The sequence below is a fragment of the Amblyomma maculatum genome, chromosome 3 (assembly GCF_055883805.1).
Source record: "Amblyomma maculatum isolate TAMU_Amacu chromosome 3, ASM5588380v1, whole genome shotgun sequence".
In the NCBI taxonomy this organism is placed as follows: Eukaryota; Metazoa; Arthropoda; class Arachnida; order Ixodida; family Ixodidae; genus Amblyomma; species Amblyomma maculatum.
Genome location: NC_139346.1, coordinates 165,060,511 through 165,081,536, shown reverse-complemented (window position 1 = coordinate 165,081,536; position 21,026 = coordinate 165,060,511). Strand labels below are relative to the sequence as shown.

The following is a 21,026-nucleotide window of genomic DNA, read 5'->3' as shown; positions in this document are numbered from 1 at the left end:
TGTCCTTAGTTTTGAAAAGCATAATTTTGTACGAATATTGCTGGGCCAGGGAGTACAGTTATCCAAAGCAGCCTGTTGCTTACGACTTTCTAAATGTCAGGCCGAACATCAGCTTTTTCCCAGCGGCCGCAGCTGTATGTCCCTTGAGACGACGGCGTAGCATTTGATCAAACTGAAAGGCATAGGAGAAGGTCACGGATATCATCGAAGTTTATTGAGGTAGGCGGGATTGAAAGAATTAGTGACAAACAACCGTGTGTCGCTGCAAACCTCGGGGCCCGACGGCAGCTTCCCACGTCAGTGCTGTAAGCCTCCAACGATAGTATGAAGGCCTCGCTGCGCCATTGAGCCTTCATTTACCACCAGCGGTGAAATCGGGCCAGAGATTTCCCTAAACAGCGCTTATTTTTCGTAACGTTTTTAGAGTGATTGTTTTACTCTACATAATTATCGATCTCTTTGTGTCTGAATTAGCCAGGAAGAGGAGGACGTATATGTGATTTGTAAGATTCCCGGTAGAGCCAGAAGACCGCAATCGAAACAGTGTTAAACGCGCTGTTCATTCGGAATGTCGTACCGCTTTGACAGAACCGTTGCGTTAACTATGCATAAACCTCCTCAGAGGGACACTGCGGTGGTTTTCAAATGTGCTAATACTCTAAATGTTCGAAGTAGATTATTTGTTGATCATGTCTTGGAAATTATTTCTTCGTTTATGCATAGAAAACCTGCGCAATCGCCGACTGAAAACGCGCGATTTAGATCTCCCGCGCTTCTCGCGACTGCTACACAAGCTGAAACCAGAGAAAACTGGCTTCTTCGCACATTGTGACATCCCTTTGAGGAGCCGAAAGCATTCAGAGCTACCCGAGGGAGCTTGTGTCATGCGCTGTTCTTCGTCTTGCGTGCATTGTTGACGTACAAAACATGACAACTTAGTGTTGTGGGCCTGTTACAACACTGCTTTGAATGAGTTAGGATACACTAGCAACTGTGGCCGCGACGATCCCATCTTCCATCATTTCTTGCAGTGTCATACGCTCGTGGCGTAACGAGGCCCTGCTGAGAAGAGAGATAAATTGAAGTCGACTAAAGGAAACATTCTACTCGAAGCATTTTCGTGACTGTGGCTACGTACAGTTTGTTCTTAATGGAATTTCTATAGGGCTTTGTCAAAAAGGCATGCCTGAATCATTACGCGGTTAACCGCGTTTATTGAAAGAAGAAAAGGAACGTAAGGCTTGTACTTCTGACTGTAGTTCCATTACTTTGGGAATATTCAGGAAGGACTCATTCGTATGTGAACCGTTGAGTTTAGCGTAGATTGCGATCTGTTCAGGGTATGCAACTTAGAGGTGGGACGGGCAGACAGCATCGGTAAGTGGTTGTAATTGCGTTTCTCATTCTTTTACTTTAAAAGGACCCAGCAAGGTAAAAAAAAAAAATGGAAAAGATTCACAGGAGCTAAGAAGCCTTTGACATTTATAAAAGAAAAAAAGACGCACACAAGGCAAATCAACAGTAAACACATACGAGCAGCCTTTGGCATTTACTGTATGCAGCACTAGCCATCCCGGCTAGAACAAAAAGGGCCGTTGCTATGGAATTCATCAGTTTTTTTTTTTTTAATATACTGTAACGAAGTGTTCGCAACTTGGACTTCCATGACGGCACGACGGCTCCGCCGCATCGAAGAAAGAGACCAGGCGATGCTGATTGATGTCATAAGTTAACCTATATTAATAAAGATGACCACAAACATTAATTAAAGCGAATCAAGTTGTACCAATTAAACAACAAACTCAGATTAACAACACATCAGTCAGGCATACGCGACATCTGTGCAGGGGTCCCGAGCAGCAGCTCGGATGGTCGCCGTCCTCCTTCACCGGCCGCCAAAACAAGGTAAACACGCACGGACGGCACGGCGTCCGCCACCTCGACCCCGACTCGTCGGAGGCACGCTGCAGGGGGGGGAGGGGGGGTCAGGTTACATGTTTAAAGGCGCACTCACGGGACGCTCACGTGTGGTTCAAGGTTCACCAGAGAATGTTGTAATGGCTTCGATAAACCTTCCACTAAGCTGTCTGAAGCGAGTTCAATGTTTGTGCCGCTCGCGCCACTCACGGTGTTTATGCTGCCGTCCGCCATCTTTCTCTGCACAATGCATTGTGGGTCGACGCTGTCGGCGGCGCCGACGCTCGAATGTAACAAGAGCCATCTCTATACCGGGCCCGTCGGGGCGCGGCTGGTTACTTTGGGCGCTGGAGCTCGCGGAACTATCAACGGAGTGCTTTGCCAACGTAACGCAGCGTGTGCGAGCCGTTGCGTCGCACTATATTCGCGCCTTAAAGGAAGATCTCGGCGTTTCGGCGGAGAAGTCCACGTCTTTCTCTCTAGCCCCGCTGGCACCGACAAAAGAGCTTGATATCCGGTCGATGATGGCTGCCGGTCTTTGTTTGCTGCTCCGCTGACGTGGCTTCAACACAGAATCGGATCGGCTATGCACTGGCCAGCTGGTCCTGTTTCTCTGTTTCCCCTGAATCTTTGAGCATTTTGCCTCGGAGTTAACTCTCACAGTGAGATTGTAATTCTGGAGTGACGTCTGCGCACGCAGTCTCCCGGCCAGGGGAGCTTTCCCCTGGTCTGCTCCCGTTCTGGAAACATTGAAACACTCCAGCGATCGCAGCAGTCTTGTAGCGCTTGTGCGTAAGGGTCGTGGCCCCATAACAATGGTAAACCCTGGGACTACTTGAGCAACTCTCCAGGCAGCCTCTACTCTGTATGAAACGATTACGGAGGGGAGGCAGTTTGGACGTGGCGAGATCCGGTGCCGATCATCACAACTTGATTGCGTTAAGGATCTCCTTAAATGCTCTTCGTTTGGATCTCTTTAGGCGAACAGCTTTATCCCTTCTCATCTTGCTTGCTCAAAAGGAATGGTATGAGGAGTAAACTTTTTAACTCCATTTGACACACTCCACCTTCTCTCTGCGGCTGGTGGGGTTGCGGTATCGCTGCAGCCAGGAGGTTAACAATATGCGCTTGGGTGCCAACAAAGTAAGTAATTTTCACTTTAGCGGAGTCTTATGCCCGTGAAAGATCAAATCATGGCCTTCCATCTTTCGTGTTGATCATCTTCCATCTATGTTATGCTACTGCAGTGCAGTAAATGCTGGCGATATGGCCATAGTACAGGTGGACAGGTGGTTGCAATTTCACAGTAGGGAGCTGCAAATGTAGCGATGGTCATCCTTTGTCATGTCCGGAACAAAATGACAAATACAAGGTGGTGCCCATGTCGCAGAATCCTTCTATTGTTCATCTCGAATAGGAATTACAAATTCTAGAAGTAATATACCGAAATCACTGTTCGCGACGTGACGCTCTAATAGAAGTTAAAACGAGATCACATAGTTATGTAGGCTTGTCAGCCCAATAAAGACTGACATTAGATGCATCAGTCTCAATAGCGATAATGACTGCTGTGGAAGCATTTATGGATAAAATAGCAGAACAAATATTTACTACTGTCTCAGAGTGCTTTACTAATGCTCTGGCAGTTCAGCTTACGCAAGCCTTGCAAACATAAGTGACCCCTGTCATGTCAAACAAGCCTTCTAAATGTCTCAGCCTCGATACAAACTACTACTGCTTCTCCTTTTCACTGGGTTACAACTTCAGGTGATGTTGGAATCAATAATGACGCAAAGATGGTGGCATCAGATGCACGAATTCTCAAACGGAGGGGGAGTCCCATGTTTAACCCTTCTTCATTGTGGTCCCAGCCGAAATCAAAGAAGCCTTAGCTTGGTTCTATGCCAAAGGAAAATATTTTGGGGCAGGCAGTCAGTTGCAGCTGCCTTGATTTCGCAACCACGGGTCTTTTTAAATGTAAAAATGGAACTCTCGATCTGTTCTATCAGTTTCAACCGATTTCCGACTGAATAGTTTTTATAATCATAAAATTATCAGCCATTCTGACAAGCTCACTAGTCAAAAAGAGGTGGCAAGTTTCTTACAAGTTTTCTCACGGGGCTAAAATTGTTTTCCAGTTATCTTCCCCACATTTTGGGTTATTGGCTCCAGACTGAAATTCCAGGGTTGTGTCCGTTTTCTTTAGTGAAGTTTTATTTCCCTTGCACTGTACAAGATACAAGACCTCTAGGCCTTTCTGTTAGTTGATATTCGAAACTCAGTTCTGTTGGCTGGCGACTTTAATTCGCATCATATGTCCTGAGGCTATATGACAAATATCTGCGGCAAGCGTCTTTGGGATTGAGTTAAATATGATAACTTTTCCAGCTGCAACACACACTGAATCTGTGTTATATTTATTTTTATGACTCCAAGCGTTTCTGTAAAAACTGTTCGACATTTGACTGTGGTACCCCTAGTGACCAACAACCAATCGTTTTACTGCGATAGCAATACTGCGCCAAGTTTCGGCCCAAGTTTCGCATCGTCCCGGGGAGGGCCACCTTTGACCTTAAACAGCCGCGAAGAACAAGAAGAAGAACGCTCGGTCGCCGGCAGCTAATGCTTTCGTTCCACATTCGGTTCAGCAGCATTGAACCCTTCTCATGTATATGTGGGCTGGTAACTTACGGTCTCGCGTTATACTCTTAAAGGATGAGCTTAAGTGCCCCCAATAATGTAGCGCCTTACACCGATAGGGCGTGATAGGGAATAATGTAGCAGGCAAAAGAAGCTTCCGCCGTTGCTATCGCAATTCAACTAGGGTTACCAGAACTCAACCACAACTATTTTTTATGTTAATTGCCACTTACCTCCTGCGACTTCTCAGTCGAAGTAATTTATTGACCATAACAAATTGCGGTCAACTTTGTGCCCTACGCTTGAGTCAGTAATTAACAAGGATGAGAAACAAAAATCAAAACGCTTGTGCTGGGTGATTGAGGACTGCCGTAAGAAGTCTGGGGACTAGGTGCGAAGTTCAAAAGTGAATATTACATCTGTTCTGTGGAATTCTGATTGTTCCTAGGATTACAGAAGCTGAAAGGCTGCACGAAAGAAGCTCCTCCACAATCAGTACCCGAAAAACTGGCATGGTTATAAGTTCATCGCAGCTAATTTTATATGTACCTTTAAAACGCATAAACGAAAGACAAGTATGAAGCTAAACATTCCAATTTCCTTTCTAAATGGCGCCAGAAGCAAACAAAAGATGATGGGGTGAGGGAATGTTTTTGTTATTATTTCGTGTATTTCTTCCTATTGAATTTCAAAGGATGCCAACTTCTTAAAGTTGGACACACTTGGATGATATTTTTCCCGTGTTTCTACAGGACTCTCACTGTATCGAACCAGAACATCGGTCATTCCTCAACGCTGTATTGTACATGCTATGGCAAGAAGCCTGTGTTAGCGGAATCGCTAACTGGAGAAGCAATACTTAGCTCGCTGCTTGCATCTGTGAAGAATAGTTCGAAGCCTAACTGCCGGCGCCGTGATGGGACTGCATCTCCGCTTTTTTTGCGTCAGCCTCGGATACATCTTTCTGCTGCTGCTTGTTACACTGCTGTATGACAGGTGCGCTGTGCGACAAAATTCATATAATGTAAGTACATCACGCGTCCATAAGTGTGTCACGTTTCTCATATTAATCGTAACATGTCCAACAGCTAATAGTGGTTGCCTCCGTATAATAACGCACAATTATTTGTTACAGCTACAACTTCCAAGGCTTAACTTGGCTTTTTTGAAGCTGAACGTTACTGAAGGTTTATCACCGAACTCACTGCCCATCTCTGAGAATAATACTTGGACCGCTGGCTTCCCACAGATTTCTTTTAACAGTACGCCACGAAACAAATCAATAGAAAACCTTTGCCCTCTGATACCGCCTAATTTAGGTAAGCCTGCAAACGCATCCGACATTGCTGTACTGACTAGAGAATTTTGTTGCAGCTGAAAATATAATGCATGTTTTAGGACGTCATTTTTAGAGCCTGTAGAAAAATAGGACGTTTCAAGCATATCGCGCCCACTTAAACATACAGCGCCGGTTTATAATGTCTGTAAAAATGTTTAGTTTGGTTTCGTTTATAAATTTTAACATCGTAAAGCAACTGAGGCTATGTGCGAAGGCGTTGTGGCAGGCTCCGGAAATATCTGTCAGCTGAGTTTTTCAACGTGCACGTATATCGCGCTATATATGGGCGTCTTGATTTTCTCCACCATAAAAAATCCCCCGCCACAGACGGGATTAAACCTGTCTCTTTTTGTTCAGCAGCTGAGCGACTTAACCAGTGAGCCACCGTGGGAGGTCCAAATCACAAGTGGGCAAGATGTCATGAATATTCGAATTAATTTCAGCGACATTTGTGCTGTCTGCCTCGCTTCGAGGAGGTGGTACAGGAGGGATAGGAAAGACGGTGAGGAGGAGGAGGGGGAGGGGGGGGGGGGGGCTTCGAAGTCCGAACATTACGCAAGCATTGATCGTACAGTACTGCACTGTTGCAGGGATTCGAATGCGCGACGTAGTTATCCCTGCTCGATTGAGACGACAGCCCCGCAAGCTCCCTTGCTGAGCACATAAAATAACTGTGAAATGAAAAACACCTTACGTGTAAAATATTTTCATGCGGTGCTTTTAACACCCATATCTTTGAAGCATTTTAACAGCATGTTGGACGTAGAGCTACGGAGACGCCTGTGTGCCACTTTGTGCGTTACGTTAAATACAGATATGGATTCTGCACGTGGCGAATCGAGGTTGTTATGGGGCGATGTGGGTATTCATCAAGCCACAAGATGCGTTGTTAAAGCATCGTCGAAAGGAAAGGGTTTTCCAAGAAGGGCTAGCCCTCTAATTGCACAGATTAATACCCTAGTGAATGAATAAGGCTTAATTGAATACGCACAGCCTAATAATGACAGAACAAAAATATTTCGTCACGTAAGCCAGCTTTTCGGCCTGAGGTAATGAACGTTTCCTTCAGTTTGAGCTTAGTTCGGTTTTCATACCCACACGGAGCAGTAGCAATCTATAGCACATCAAGTTAGTTTCCGAACTTTTCAAGCTAGCGTAAGGCACCATTTAGTTACTGCTGTATAATTGATGCAGTTCGGTGCGAAGTTTATTGAGATCCATCTCAAGGGAGTTTTGCCAGTGAAACGTTGTCCCGAGGCCCCCTGGCCGTGTCAGGCAAGGCCTTAATGATTAACTCGACGACCCTGTTTCAGGAAGCCTTTGTGTGGAGTAAGCTATTCTCGGTAAAAACTGCATTGACGCGGAGGAGAAAGCTGCAGGGGCGTAGCGTTTGTAATTGTCTCTCCGCGAATAGCTTTACTGCAAGATGACCGCGTGGTGCATAGTTCTCTGCGCCATTCATGCGGTTCGTCACTGTTCTAGATGATTTGGTTTGGTTCGGTTTGGGGGGTTTAACGTCCCAAAGCGACTGGGGCTATGAGAGACGCCGTAGTGGAGGACTCCGGAAATTTCGACCACCTGGGGATCTTTAACGTGCGCTGACATCGAACACTGTTCTAGATGGCGCCATTGATGAAGGATCTCGGTCGCAAGACAGGGGTTACCACTATGCTGCACTGAAATTTGTTGTTTTATCGCTTTATTCTGCTTAGCGTTCAAAATGTGCCGTTATGCAAGAAATATATCTTATGTAATAGCAAACATATTAAATTTTAAGCACGAGCATTTACTTGAACTATAAGCCCTGCGTGAGAAGATTGGGCGCCTCTAAGTTCTGTTGCCTCGGCACCATTACAAAGGTAAATCGCGGAGTAGAACGCTGTGTGAAGTCAAATCTTCGGCTGCAATTCAGTAAAACCTATTCTCGAGCCGCTGCTTTCTCTTCCCTTTGATTAAACGGGAGACGAGACCCTTGAACTGCTGTCTATATCCACGCTTCCTAACGCCAGGTTTACAGAGTCCAGCACAGAACTTACTGACTGATCAGTCAAAGGCGCTTGCGGATGGGACAATCTGTTAGAAGAGGATACTGTGTAAAAAACGTTCAAGAAAATTAAAGCAAACTATTTTTAGTTTGCTTCAGGCATACCGCGAAAAACATTTTAGCATCCTCTGCTTGTGCCCCGAAAAGCACTTAAAGGAGTGGAAAGCCCTACAGCTGCCTCTGTGTGCGCATGCCGCGTTCGCAGAGCACTGCTTATTGTTTTGTTTTTTTTTGTTTCTGACGCATGGTTCACTCCAAAAGTAGGGAAAAGAGAATCCCTTTCTGATGCAGAAACCTGCTGCAGACTATTTAAAGTCGGTGGCGGTGTTGAGCTCCTTGCCTTGTTATTGTCATGCCTGCACTGATTCCTGCCACTCAAGCAGCACCGGTGCTTTAACGCGAAACAATGAACAGTGAAGCAGCAGCTCAGAAATTTGACAACTCTTCTGCCTGTCCTACAGTTTATGCGTATATATATGGAATTGCTTTCGGCTAATAACTTAAAGTAGTGAGGCAACTGCACAGTGTCGTTCCTAGCCATGGAAATATTAGATAAAAATGTGAAACATGACACAAGCCGATAGCTGCGATTCACTCCTCTGTTTTAAACTCATACTCATAAATGCCCATAGCTGGTTTTACATGCATTCAAACCGGGAAGATGAATTCGTTTGGGCAAATCCAAAAGGGTGTATGGTTTGCTTCTATGTGGGTAAATTAGAGCTCTTGTGGCTTCTCCCAGATGAAAGAACCTTTGTAGCATAAGACTAGGGTTTTCCTACTCCATTCTGGTTCTAAATGTAAAGGAGCGGCAGTAGTCTTCTACCAAACAACTGCGATGTAAGACACGAAGCCCGATACTCTTGGCAAAGATGATGTCAACTTGAGGACTGAAACAGTATTAGTAACTCTGAAGCTTGCTTACACACAGTTCGTTATGAGCAAACCTACTCTGAATGTTTTCCGAGCGAAATTACTACTTTTGAATGCTACTCTCAGAGGGAGCACCTAAAGTCTCTTGAAATATGTCTCATAGGCCCTCTTAAGGTTAGCAGCTAATATACTTCATGCATTTTCCCCACCTTCTGCCACCTTATTGGTTGTCCTCCTTCAGTCGGGTTCCTTCCAGTAAAAAGGTACGTTCCTTCAATGGATAAAATGCACTATGACTTTCCCGACGTAAATTATGGTGGACGCTATCGCCCAAAACACTGCACTGCAAGGCATCGAGTCGCCATCATCGTACCTTACAGGGATCGCGAAGATCATCTTCAGGTATTTATCTACCACATGCATCGGTTTCTCTCCAACCAGCAGATCGACTATGGCATCTTTATCATCGAGCAGGTAAGCCCGTTTTATTAGACTCATATCCGAATTTGACCTAAACCAAGTTACACAATGTATTCTATAGTTCTAACTGACATATAATATTTGTAATGCAACGTATTTAGGAGCAAATATCGCTGGCCAGGAACGAGCCACAAATTTTATTTAAGCGCCAAAGATGCTTCATTGTTTAAATGTGAGGAATGCACTAATGAAGCTTTTTTGTACAATTAAACATTTATATTTCTTGTTATTGTGTTTAGTTTCTCTGCATGTTAGAATTAGCACCGCACTTCTCAATCCTCAGTTCCCAAATATTGTTGGTGATGCCTAAAATAACCCTAAAGAACACCCAAAATAACCGATCAGAAAGAACAGATGTAAATAGAACTTCGAATTATTAAGCACTGCGCTCTATTAGGTTTATTTTTTCCGGTGGGGAAGTTTTATCAACTTCATTTTGAATTCCGGTGTCACTCACCCCCTCTATTGCTCGGAATTTCGCCGGACACTAGGAGAGCCTGTACTCTGTATAGATATCCCTTGAACTGCATTGCTGATGTTTAGTGTTGTTTTCCAGATAGTTATATGTGCCGTGAATGGGTGCATAAGGCTGCGTAAAAGGTACAAGTTTGGCACTGATTTCTTACATATTATTATCATGAGCGGGTTAAATAAAGGTGGACTGGGTGTGCTCACCTGAGGAACGCCTGTAAGATTTGATAGTATTATTCTTGCGGAAATCGTTTGAAAAATCTCTAAAAGTTGAAAACCTGTATGAATGCTTATGAGTGCTCACCTGTATGAAGTGGAAAATCATTTTTCTTCTGTTAGTATAGCTACCTGCGGTGTGCTTTTTTTCACGAAACCTAATTCAGGGAGTTTAAATATTGTTAAAATGGACACTAGCGCCACATTAATTACCTCGTTCTCGAAACGCTTCTTTTCGTCATGCACTCTGAATTGGCATTACTTGTATTGTTCTAACTAAATGTTTGTTTGTGATGCTGAGCCTGTTTTTGAGCCATGCTTATGGTATGTAAATGAAAAATACAGCTGTTGTGTATGGTTGTTCAGTGAGTTCTTTCTTGAAATAGTCAATAAAATCCGTTTTATAATTGCATTTATTTGTTTAAATTACTCGAGCATACCTAATTAAATAATAATGCGAACTTCACGTGGGGCCTGCGAAAAAGGGCAGAGGTATAGGTGACACATGAATACAACTATTTAAACACTTCATTATGAAAGATACAAATATTTTGCATAACTTTTCTGCAGTCGGAGTGAGATGATCCGCGACTGTGCGTATACTTCACAGTCGGCATCAGGTTTAAATTACAATCGAATGAGTTGCGATACACTGTGCCAGAACTATGAATGCGACTGTCGCGTCGGCTTTTAGCTTTTACGAAACGTTTGTCCTTGCTGGAGTTTCCGCAGCTTATTCAAAGGAAATATAATTTTGCATTTGCAAAATGATGCCGGCATCAATGCAGACTTGTTTTGGTGACTACCACGGTCGAAACAAGTAAAGAAGAGCCTTTGCGCAGCGCATAATCCGTCACTGAATCAGATGCACCAGAAAGCAAAAATTCCCTCGACAGTACTTCGCTACGATTCGAAGACACGGGACTCGTCGCGCATAACCACTCTTTTATTCAAACGATACACTCATGAAAATTTATCAATATCAATATCAATATCATTATCAATAGCCGCAATATCACCAAATCTAGCAGCAGTACGCAACGCTGCAGACATGCGACAGCAAACTGACCTTTCAACCGAGTTTTTTTTTTTTTTTTTTTTTTTTTTTTTTTCAGGGCGATGATGCACCTTTCAACCGAGCGAAGCTTTTAAACGTGGGGTTTGTGGAGTCTCTGAAACTATACGACTACGAATGCTTCATTTTTCACGATGTGGACCTGTTGCCGGTAGATGACCGCAATCTGTACACATGCCCTCAACAGCCTCGTCATATGTGCGTCACGATAGACCGTCATACAGGGTGAGCTCGAATAAATGCTCTTTTTTTTTCCCTGATAACAAGGCGTTCTTATTCGTGCTTTGTAATCAGTTTTTACATGAGCACGCAGAAGCCTTTAACAAACAAGTTTGAAACACAGAAGAAACATGTAAAGTTGTAAACGTTGTAATGGCTGTCTGAGAGATGTAACGCCTCTTCTCCGTGTACTTCCAATGCATCACTGTGTAGAGATGCTTTTTCTTCATGTAATCAATGCGCGAGTTCGTTGAGAGCAACCCTTTGCTTTTGGAAGGTTCTTCCCAAGGGTGTATTGGGAGCGTTTGCTATATGCAAGTATAAAGGGTGACTATTGTAGGGGACATCAATGATCTTTCTCGTCCCTATGAATAAATTAACTGACTATTCAGAAGCTTTCTGAGCGGAGGTGATGTTGTAATTAATATAATGGAAGCTGGAGCACCGCCACTTGTTGCGAAAAACGTTTTAGTTTCTGTTTCTTCGCGAGCTTACTCTGGAAATGACGATGTTACGCTGGCTAGCGGAGTGCAGGTATTCATCTCGAAACAATTGAAAGGAGCGAAAAATGCATTGGTGTTCAAAAAAAAGCAAATAATGACTTCGTATGCGTTAGCAATTTACTTACGGTGTGAGCACAAAGTGCGATGACTGAGACTGTGGAAAGAGGTTTGTGAATATGAAATGTTTTATTTACGATACCTGTGCACTTAAACCTGCTTTTGTTTTCCTCTTCTTCCTTATTCTTAGCCCTTCTGCCTTCTGAGACACTTCCGCCATATATACTGCGCTTTCAGCCTTCAATAGCCTTCGGAAAGTAGAAGCGAAGTCCGGGCCACAAATCTGAAGATCATGAAGATTGCCTTTTGACCTCTTAACCGGAGGAGAGGCCTGACGTCATACCTAGTGACTTGACACAGCTGTGTGTGTGCGCCGCCGCGACGGGCTCCGCCACTCGCCAGGTTACGTCACTAACCCTGTGATTAACTGCGTCACCCGCCGCTGCTGCGTGGGCCGCCGCAGCTACCGCTTCACTGTCTTCACGTCACCTCCGCGCGATAGCTACGCTCGCTTCCAGTAGTGGCTCGCTCGCACTGCCATGGAGGCCGGTCTTAGTGAGAAAACGGTTAGAATCCAGGTACAACAATGTTTACCTTGCCTAACTAGACCTTCAGCTCGTCTCACTAGCTCAGACGAAAACAAGACCCCTTGGCGAAACGTTGTCTCAGCTTGCGAGCTGAGTCTCTCCCTCAACCTGTGTCCAGTGCTCCTTCATATTGTGCAGCCATCTTCTTTCTCTCATTTTACCTTAGGTATAATAGAGTTAAGCTTGGTTAATATCCATGGAATTGACCGAACTCAGCGTCGAGCGGCTGCGACAGAGCGAAAGTTTTCCAACTTTTAGAACTGCGTCGTTCTTTCAGCTCGATTCTACGCGATAGCTCAAAACAAGTTTTTGCGGCGCCGCAGCTGAAATCGCTAGCGTTTTCGCTAGAATGTGAAAAAGGATCTAAAACACACCCAATTTTTATTACATTCGAGTCTTTCAATATCCGTCTCTCCTGCCGCTTCGTTAAGGGGAGTTGTGCGATTGCCCTCTCCTTTTTGCCGCCTTTTAACCATTGCATCCGTCCGCTGCGAGTATGAACCGTTCACGATGACACAAAACAGAGGCACTAGAATCGCTGTTTTTTTGTGTTTTCTTGCTGACAACTCAATACAGCATTAGTTTATCCTTAAGTACATGAATGCTCAAGGTGTGGAGTTTGGCACCATAACTTAAGGCATAATAAAGCTGTTGCAGAAAATGAAATATACCGTAAAAAGCTTAGAGCAACCATTTCGTATAGCTTGTTAAGAGCAGTATATTTTAAGGACGACACACACTAGTCAGGTGTTTGTAACCGCTTTGTACGGTACGTCCTCGATTTCTATAGTTAATAAATCGGAATAATCATTTATTACATTAATATTACGATTACTATTTATAAATAACCGAAACAATGTTGGTGTAAGATCATATCACATCATTTCTCTGCGTTCTAGCAAAAACACACCTCTTGAAAATGATGGGAGAGGGGACCTTGCTTCAGAATGCATTTTCTCTTGGCAGCGTTTATTATCCTATGATATTTGGTGGTGTGAGCGCCCTCTCAAAGGAACATATGTTGAGAGCGAATGGCTTCTCAAATTCCTACTGGGGCTGGGGAGCCGAGGACGATGATATGTCGTACAGGTAAGTCATCGAAGCTAGATATCGTCGCGTAGAAAATTGTGTAGGAGCAAGGGCTACCACCAGGGAACAGTGCACAGGATAGGAGCAGAGAAATATACTACAAAGTGCCGTGCACCGATAGGGGAAGCACGCTCCATCGAGACACTTCCTTCACCTAGCCGTCAATCATGTTATAGGTAGTTCGATCCTAGGGCCGGAAGAACACCGTTTCGGTGTAGATTAGGGGTAGAAGAGTACTGTGATGGGTAACCATGAGGCGAGAGACTCCTACGGGTATGTCCATGGAATAGGATAGGATATGATAGGATAGGATAGGATAGGATAGGATAGGATAGGATAGGATAGGATAGGATAGGATAGGATAGGATAGGATAGGATAGGATAGGATAGAGGGGAAGCACGCTCCATCGAGACACTTCCTTCACCTAGCCGTCAATCATGTTATAGGTAGTTCGATCCCAGGGCCGGAAGAACACCGTTTCGGTGTAGATTAGGGGTAGAAGAGTACTGTGATGGGTAACCATGAGGTGAGAGACTTCTACGGGTATGTCCATGGGATAGGATAGGATATGATAGGATAGGATAGGATAGGATAGGATAGGATAGGATAGGATAGGATAGGATAGGATAGGATAGGATAGGATAGGATAGGATAGGATAGGATAGGATAGGGTAGGATAGGATAGGATAGGATAGGGTAGGATAGGATAGGATAGGATATACGTTAATTTCTCTAGGAAGGTCTTGTGCTAGTAGCAGAAGAGGTCCATTTTCCGTCATCTCACAGGGTCGGTGCCCCTATTCTAGGGCTCCGCTGAGCTTCGCTGCTCGCTGGGCGTGCTGGGTCAGACCTAGATGGCAATCCAGGTCACCGCTGGAGAGCCGGCTCTCCCACTGTTCCGCAGTCGGGTCTTTTCGAAAGCTATCGTCATTTCTACATTGCCACGTGATGTGGTATAACGAAGATTTGCTACCACACCATGGGCAGGTGTCCCGATATCGCGACGGGTAAAAATTTCTTAGGATATGCAGGTTAGGGAATGTTCCTGTCTGCAGTCTTCGCCAGTACACTGCCTTTTGTTGTTTTAGATCCCGATGAGGCGGCGGATAGCGGATCCGTACCCCCTTATAGTAGTTCGAATATCTGAGTACGTAGGGCCGACTCGCTCGGGTAGATCGTCCGATTGGGAGGAAGCTCGGCTCGTGTACCCTCGAGCTACCTCGTCGGTGCGTTCGTTCGCCGCTATGTCTTTGTGTCCTGGCACCCAGTAGATGTGTGTGACTTTTGATGGGGTCGCGCTCTGGAGGAGCCTGAGCGCGGCGCGACCTATGCGGCCGTTCATGTAGTTACGGCACGCTTCTCTCGAATCTGCAAGAATGATAAGGGACGTGTTGCTTCGATACCCGGCTACCACCGCTAGAGCAACGACCAGCTCCTCCCCTTTGGTTACCGTGCAATCCCTGACTGAGGCGCTAGGTAATTCCTTTAGGTTGGAATCAATAGCTACCGCCACTGCGCTGTTGTGTGAGCTTCCTGTATACGGAGCCGCGCCCGTGTATACCGTTGTGGATTTTGTAGCTAGATTGTTGTACATACTTCCACCGGGCTGCCCTACGGGCCACATGCAAGTTGGGGTCCATGTTCCGGGGAAGGGCCTGAGCTAACCTTTAGCGTCTGGCGAATTGCGTCCGGTATGCCCGCAGTACGATTCTCGATTTCCGCAGTTCCACCTAGCCCCAGTCCATGGGAAAGCTAGAGCGATGTCGTGTGACTGCTGTGACTTGGCGCAGGGCATATTAATGGCCAACAAAGAAGGGCAGAGATTCCTCTGAAAGCCCGACGCGGCGGGATTACGACCAGAGAAATAAAAGTGAGCCAACATAGAAACATACCAGGTGGTTGCGGCTGTCGTAGCAATCCCACTTTAAGGTCTGCGAGACAAGTAGTCGGGATTTACTAGTTCACGGTCCGCCTTGTCTGCATGGCCGATAGCGTCATGGTGCATTCAGAAGTGAGATTGATTGAAAACCACTTGTTTTTTTGATTTTTTTTTTTTTTTGCAAATTGCAATGCGCCGAAGTCGCTACGGCCTACGGGCAAGAAGCTGTAGGGGTTGAAGCCGCCTGTTTGGAGGAAGTGGGAGCTCACGGCAGAACAAGTGCTAGAAAAGAGAGCAGCAAGGAGTGTCATGACGACAGCCGCGGTAAGCAAGTCAAACACAGGGCAGAGCAATATCCCAGTCATAATACTATGGAAAAACGCGAGTTGTAGGCATGTCAGACAGAGCGTCGTTGAGACGATCGGTGAGACCATTAGTTAAGTGATAAGTGGTGATCAGTTTTAGTTTAGTAAAAAACGAAAGCAAAACGTCTTCAACTATATGGAAAGAAAGCATCTGTCATGGGCGGTAAGAACCTTGGGGAAGGGGGGGGGGGGGGCACCATAGAGCAGGATGACGTTCAGGAGAAAGTCGCGAACATCATTAGCACTACAGGTTGGGAGCACTTGGGTGATGGTATATGGAGTAGCTTAGTCTGAGGCGACTGCTACACATCTTCCGGAAGAATACTCATAAAGAACCTATAGAGGTTGTCGGTTCAGGGGCTTCAGAAGGTTGAAGCCAGCTGGCGGAGTGGGTAGCTGGGCTTTTTCGGCGCTGGTAATGGTCTTAGGTACAATAGGCCTGAAGAGAATGGAATAGGTAGGGACAATAAAAATGACAATGCAAGTGATCGTAAGGGGGAAAGATATTCAGACGAGCAGAAATAAGAAGGTCATGACGCTCTTCATGGCAGATCATGCTGAAGGTGTTCTGAGTAAAGCGCAAGGTGTCGGGGTCGGTTGGGGTAATGTGTCTGAGCTATAACGTGCAAGCGTAGAGCACAAATAGGCAGCGCATCGCAGGGTCAGAAGGGAAGCAGTTGAGGCGGTCGATAATGAAGCGAAGCACTTCAACGCAGCGCTTCGTTCAGTTCAGTTTATTGCCCTAAAGTACGCCGTAAGAGGGCATCACAAAATGGGTGGGATCATATATAGAGAGCAATTATCATGATTAAACAATTATCAAAAATGATCAGTTAAAAGTGCTAAAAATGTCGACGGTCACATGATAGCACCGGGAAAGGCCGTTTTAGTCAGTAGCGGTCCGGCAGAGAAAGGAGGCAGTAAAGGTTGTGGTTCGAGCGCACGGGCGCGCAACTTCTAACGGATGTCTGGTGCTATGGGTTATGCGGGCTGCTGCTGTGATATATGGTCCTTGACGAACGGAAGAAACGAAGAATTTGCTATACAAGCGCTGCAGAGAGAGAGAGAAAACTTTATTTCAAAACGAAACAGAAAAAAATAAAGAGAAAGGGGGGGGGGGCAGTGAGTGGAGTCTTCATTTCAAGACCCCAGTGGCCTGGGCTGCCGCTCTTGCCTGAGTTACCAGCCTACGCTGGGTCTCTAGATCAGAGCATAGCAGAGTGGCCTCCCACTGCGCCTCCGAATGGTGGATGTTTATTTATGGAGGTTTGGGGCCTGTGCACACCCCCATGTGACGTGGTAGGCGGTGGGCTGGTCGTTGCACGAAGGGCATATGTCTGTGTAGTGTTCTGAGAACATTATGTTGTATTGATGTAAGTTGGGGTAAGTGTTGGTTTGGAGCTGTCTCCCTTCCCGCGTTTCTTATGCACGACAGCACGCGCTATCAAGATACTTCATTAACCTCGACGTCATTCGCATTTTCCTTATTATCGCACATTTATTCGGTGGCACTGCCGATTGGAGCATTAAAAAACACCGCATATTGCTCTGCTTCTATTGCAAAGCCATGTCAGTAACATGCATTTCATTATTGAGAATGCACTATAGAGTACATTGACCGATAATGCACTGGTTTTCATGCCGTATAAGTGTACTTTATGTATTTATAATGTAAATTGCACTGTGAAGAGTTTTCAGGATGCAAATCGCATTTGTATTAGGTCACGTTTCAGTGTTACCCTTAAGGCTACAGCGAATCTAGCTTAAAGAGTGTAATAAATTTGGTGGCGTATTTAACACCTACCGGCAGGAAGTTTGACTGGATTAACAATTAAGCTAAAAACGATAGTTTTATTATCCTTTCAGAACTTGTTAAAAGATGGAAAGCGATGGAATACAATATTTTTCATATTTATTTCTTCTTCCAAATTCAGACTTCAGAACTTGAGTTTAAAAATCCGGCGACGGTCACCAGATATTGCAAGTTACGTCTCTTTGGCACACCGAAAAACCACGAGAAGCAACAGCAAAAAGTGAGCATTTGAAGAGCCATACTTGTTACTTTTTAATCATCATCATCATCATAATCATCGTCTGTCGGAGCAAAAAAAAGGTGCGCGCACTCAAGGGTGATATTTCGGGGGTCTTATTCGAGGTCCGCAGACAACAGTGGCAGATTGTGAAACAGAAGTGATGAACATCGAGCGAGCCTTGGTTACGCGAGCGGACCATTAACATCGCCTTGCTGGAGTTCGAAACGTTTCGAACATCTCAGCTGCTTCTTGAACGAGGCCTTGTCGTAGCTCGAGATCTCGCGCAGCTTGATACCGGCTGCTCACACGTTCTTGTCACCAATTTTCGCAGCGCTCCGCAGCACCTTACTGAAAGCATGGCTCTTGGTACCATCAAACGCATTATCGCCTGTATTCATGTTGTTACTCTGAATGAAGGTGTTTTTTCTCTGTCCTCTTTGCAGTATAAGATGCGCTTTTGGGTGTAGGCATTGCGCCTAATCACACTGCGAGCGAGAGAGCCAAATTGACAGCGCTGTTTGCCGAATTACAAGACTGCTTCTTCACGTAATCCGGAGTTGGCGACCGTTCGTTACCGATGACGCTGCTCACCCTGTTCGTCATTCGCCTTGCCGACTTTCTTTCGAAGCACGCGAAGTCATTCAGAAAGAAGTGTGCGAAATGCTGACCGATGATATAATTCAAGGTCCCAGGTAGAAAGGTTGTCTTCGTGGTTCTCAAACCACAGCAGCGCCGTGGCGGCCAGAAAGAATAACACGTTCGCGAGCTGCATGGCCGAGTCCCAGCGATTGTATTTGCTGACACGTTTGTAGTGCGTCAGCCGGTCCTCGACATCCTCATCGGCCAGACCAGAAAATGTTCTGGGCTCCCGCTGATGCGGCCACGAGCTGGACGGTACTTGGTGCTCCCGGCCTTAATTAGAAGTAGCTCCAGTTGAGGCTTGGGAAGCGCCTTTGAATGAATATATCATGGGTGGGCACTTCTTTTCGCCCGCCTATGATAGGCTAGTTGCACTACGTACCCGCTAATGTTAGGCGTGCCATATAACATCGCTGTTTACTTCGTGTTCTGTATTTTCTCAAGAACTAAAAGTAGTGCTAAAAGCGAATTCCTATCATCCGCTTCATTGTCCCTGAACACGTTAGTGAAGCACATTGTTTTCCAGCACAAGGCACTGTAGGAGTGAGTTTGAATTGAAATTTCCAAAGGCTCGGTGACTATAGAATAGTCTTTTGTTGGGCTAGTTAGTGATTCATTGAGACCGATAATACTAGCGAAGACAGACACAAGTAGAGACAAGGAGTAACCAAGTGAGACAGGTATTAGTAGCTCAAGCAGACACGGACAGAAGAGAGGAGACGAACGCAGCGCTGTGTTCGCGTCGTCTCTTCTGGTCGTGACTGTCTGGGCTACTAATACCTGTCTCACGTGATTACTCGCCCCACATGCAGCCAGTCGTACAGACTAGCGGCTATATGCCATGGTTACACCCAACGGTACATAAACGCTTTGTTATACGCCATGGTGAACAGTTTATGCGGTCTTATGGTTATAGCCTTCACGCACATCCAAACTGTCTGGGCACGCTTTGAACATGAGAATATTTTAAACTCTACCTTTGCAGAAAGTTATCATTCATTAGATGCGTTGCATTTTGTTTTTCCTGGACACATTCTGCGCAGATGAAGCGAAAACGTAGACGGGCCTTGTATTACGTATTAGCTGGAGTTTTTTTTATCGATCTTTATGGCCTCAGGGCATCGGTAGGGTATGAGATGAAGGAATAACTGATTGAATATGGAAAAAGGTTGGCTGATACTTTATCAAGTCATGAAGTGAGCGATGATGAGGTCCGTGCGTCCAAGTGACATATGAGGCAGGATTGGTGGCTGAAAGGCCAGTTATGCTCAGGTGCCTGATTCGTGTTGGTTTGAGTGCTGGGCAGTCCTAAGGATGCGCAAGGAGAGATAGACAGAGAGAGTGAGAGTGAGTGAGTGAGTGAGTGAGTGAGTGTGTGTGTGTGTGTGTGTGTGTGTGTGTGTGTGTGTGTGTGTGTGTGTGTGTGTGTGTGTGTGTGTGTGTGTGTGTGTGTGTGTGTGTGTGTGTGTGTGTGTGTGTGTGTGTGTGTGTGTGTGTGTGTGTGTGTGTGTGTGTGTGTGTGTGTGTGTGTGTGTGTGTGTGTGTGTGTGTGTGTGTGTGTGTGTGTGTGTGTGTGTGTGTGTGTGTGTGTGTGTGTGTGTGTGTGTGTGTGTGTGTGTGTGTGTGTGTGTGTGTGTGTGTGTGTGTGTGTGTGTGTGTGTGTGTGTGTGTGTGTGTGTGTGTGTGTGTGTGTGTGTGTGTGTGTGTGTGTGTGTGTGTGTGTGTGTGTGTGTGTGTGTGTGTGTGTGTGTGTGTGTGTGTGTGTGTGTGTGTGTGTGTGTGTGTGTGTGTGTGTGTGTGTGTGTGTGTGTGTGTGTGTGCGTGTGTGTGTGTGTGTTGGTATTTGGAAAGCACACCAGGGTGTCCAGAGGAGTGATCATTGGTAGTCTGCATTTCAACGTCAGAGCTTTCATTACTACCACTTCTACATCACCCATGTATAATTCCTTCATAACGGAAACAAATACTTCTGTGCTTATTACTGCTTACATGTGCTCCTAAACGCCGACGGACATATTTAGGTGCGTTTTCAAGTTACAAATATTTGCTTATTTTTGCAGCCTGAACCTGCTTGCTACATGGAATGACCGGCGCAAAAGCGATGGCCTCACAAGCCTTGCGTATAGAGTACTTGACAAGGCCTTCAACAGACTGTACACATGGATAAAGGTTGATCTCAGGACTGACCAGTTGGAACAAAGGAGAATTACGCTACCCTATCGGCACAGCTTGACGTATACCAGCAACTCTGAAACCAGAAGACAGAAAGCTTGAGTGAAAGGCACAGGGCCAGTAGAAGGCGGACAATAACCGCAGAGTTCCAAGACTGCGGTTAAGAGGAAGGTCCAGTCATCAAGAAGAGCTGTTGTCTAACAATACGCGTTTGAAGTACTGCCATCGCTACTAAGGTAATGAAAAAGAAAGTATATTTATCTTAGTGAATATAACTGCTCAAATCAATATGCCGAAGCCCTTTTGGTACATAACAAGGCCGCAGTTATTACGCGCTACTCTTACCTCGTAGCGTTAGGTATATATTTGTCAATTTAGGTATTGTGCAAAAGGACATAAACATATAGGAATGTGGTTCATGACTACT

The 21,026-nt window shown here is 45.4% G+C and overlaps 1 protein-coding gene across 1 annotated transcript in view; it reads left to right on the top strand.

Annotated features, from left to right (window-relative positions):
- LOC146196742 (beta-1,4-N-acetylgalactosaminyltransferase bre-4-like) overlaps nucleotides 1-21,026 on the top strand; it is a 23,651-nt gene extending 2,625 nt beyond the window's left edge. The window contains exons 2-8 of the mRNA XM_084597068.1: nucleotides 5,310-5,581; nucleotides 5,693-5,876; nucleotides 9,055-9,287; nucleotides 11,096-11,280; nucleotides 13,388-13,510; nucleotides 17,690-17,788; nucleotides 20,488-21,026. Of these exons, the coding sequence (XP_084453194.1) occupies nucleotides 5,474-5,581; nucleotides 5,693-5,876; nucleotides 9,055-9,287; nucleotides 11,096-11,280; nucleotides 13,388-13,510; nucleotides 17,690-17,788; nucleotides 20,488-20,701 (1,146 nt within the window). The 5' untranslated portion in view covers nucleotides 5,310-5,473 and the 3' untranslated portion in view covers nucleotides 20,702-21,026. The remainder of the gene's footprint in view (nucleotides 1-5,309; nucleotides 5,582-5,692; nucleotides 5,877-9,054; nucleotides 9,288-11,095; nucleotides 11,281-13,387; nucleotides 13,511-17,689; nucleotides 17,789-20,487) is intronic.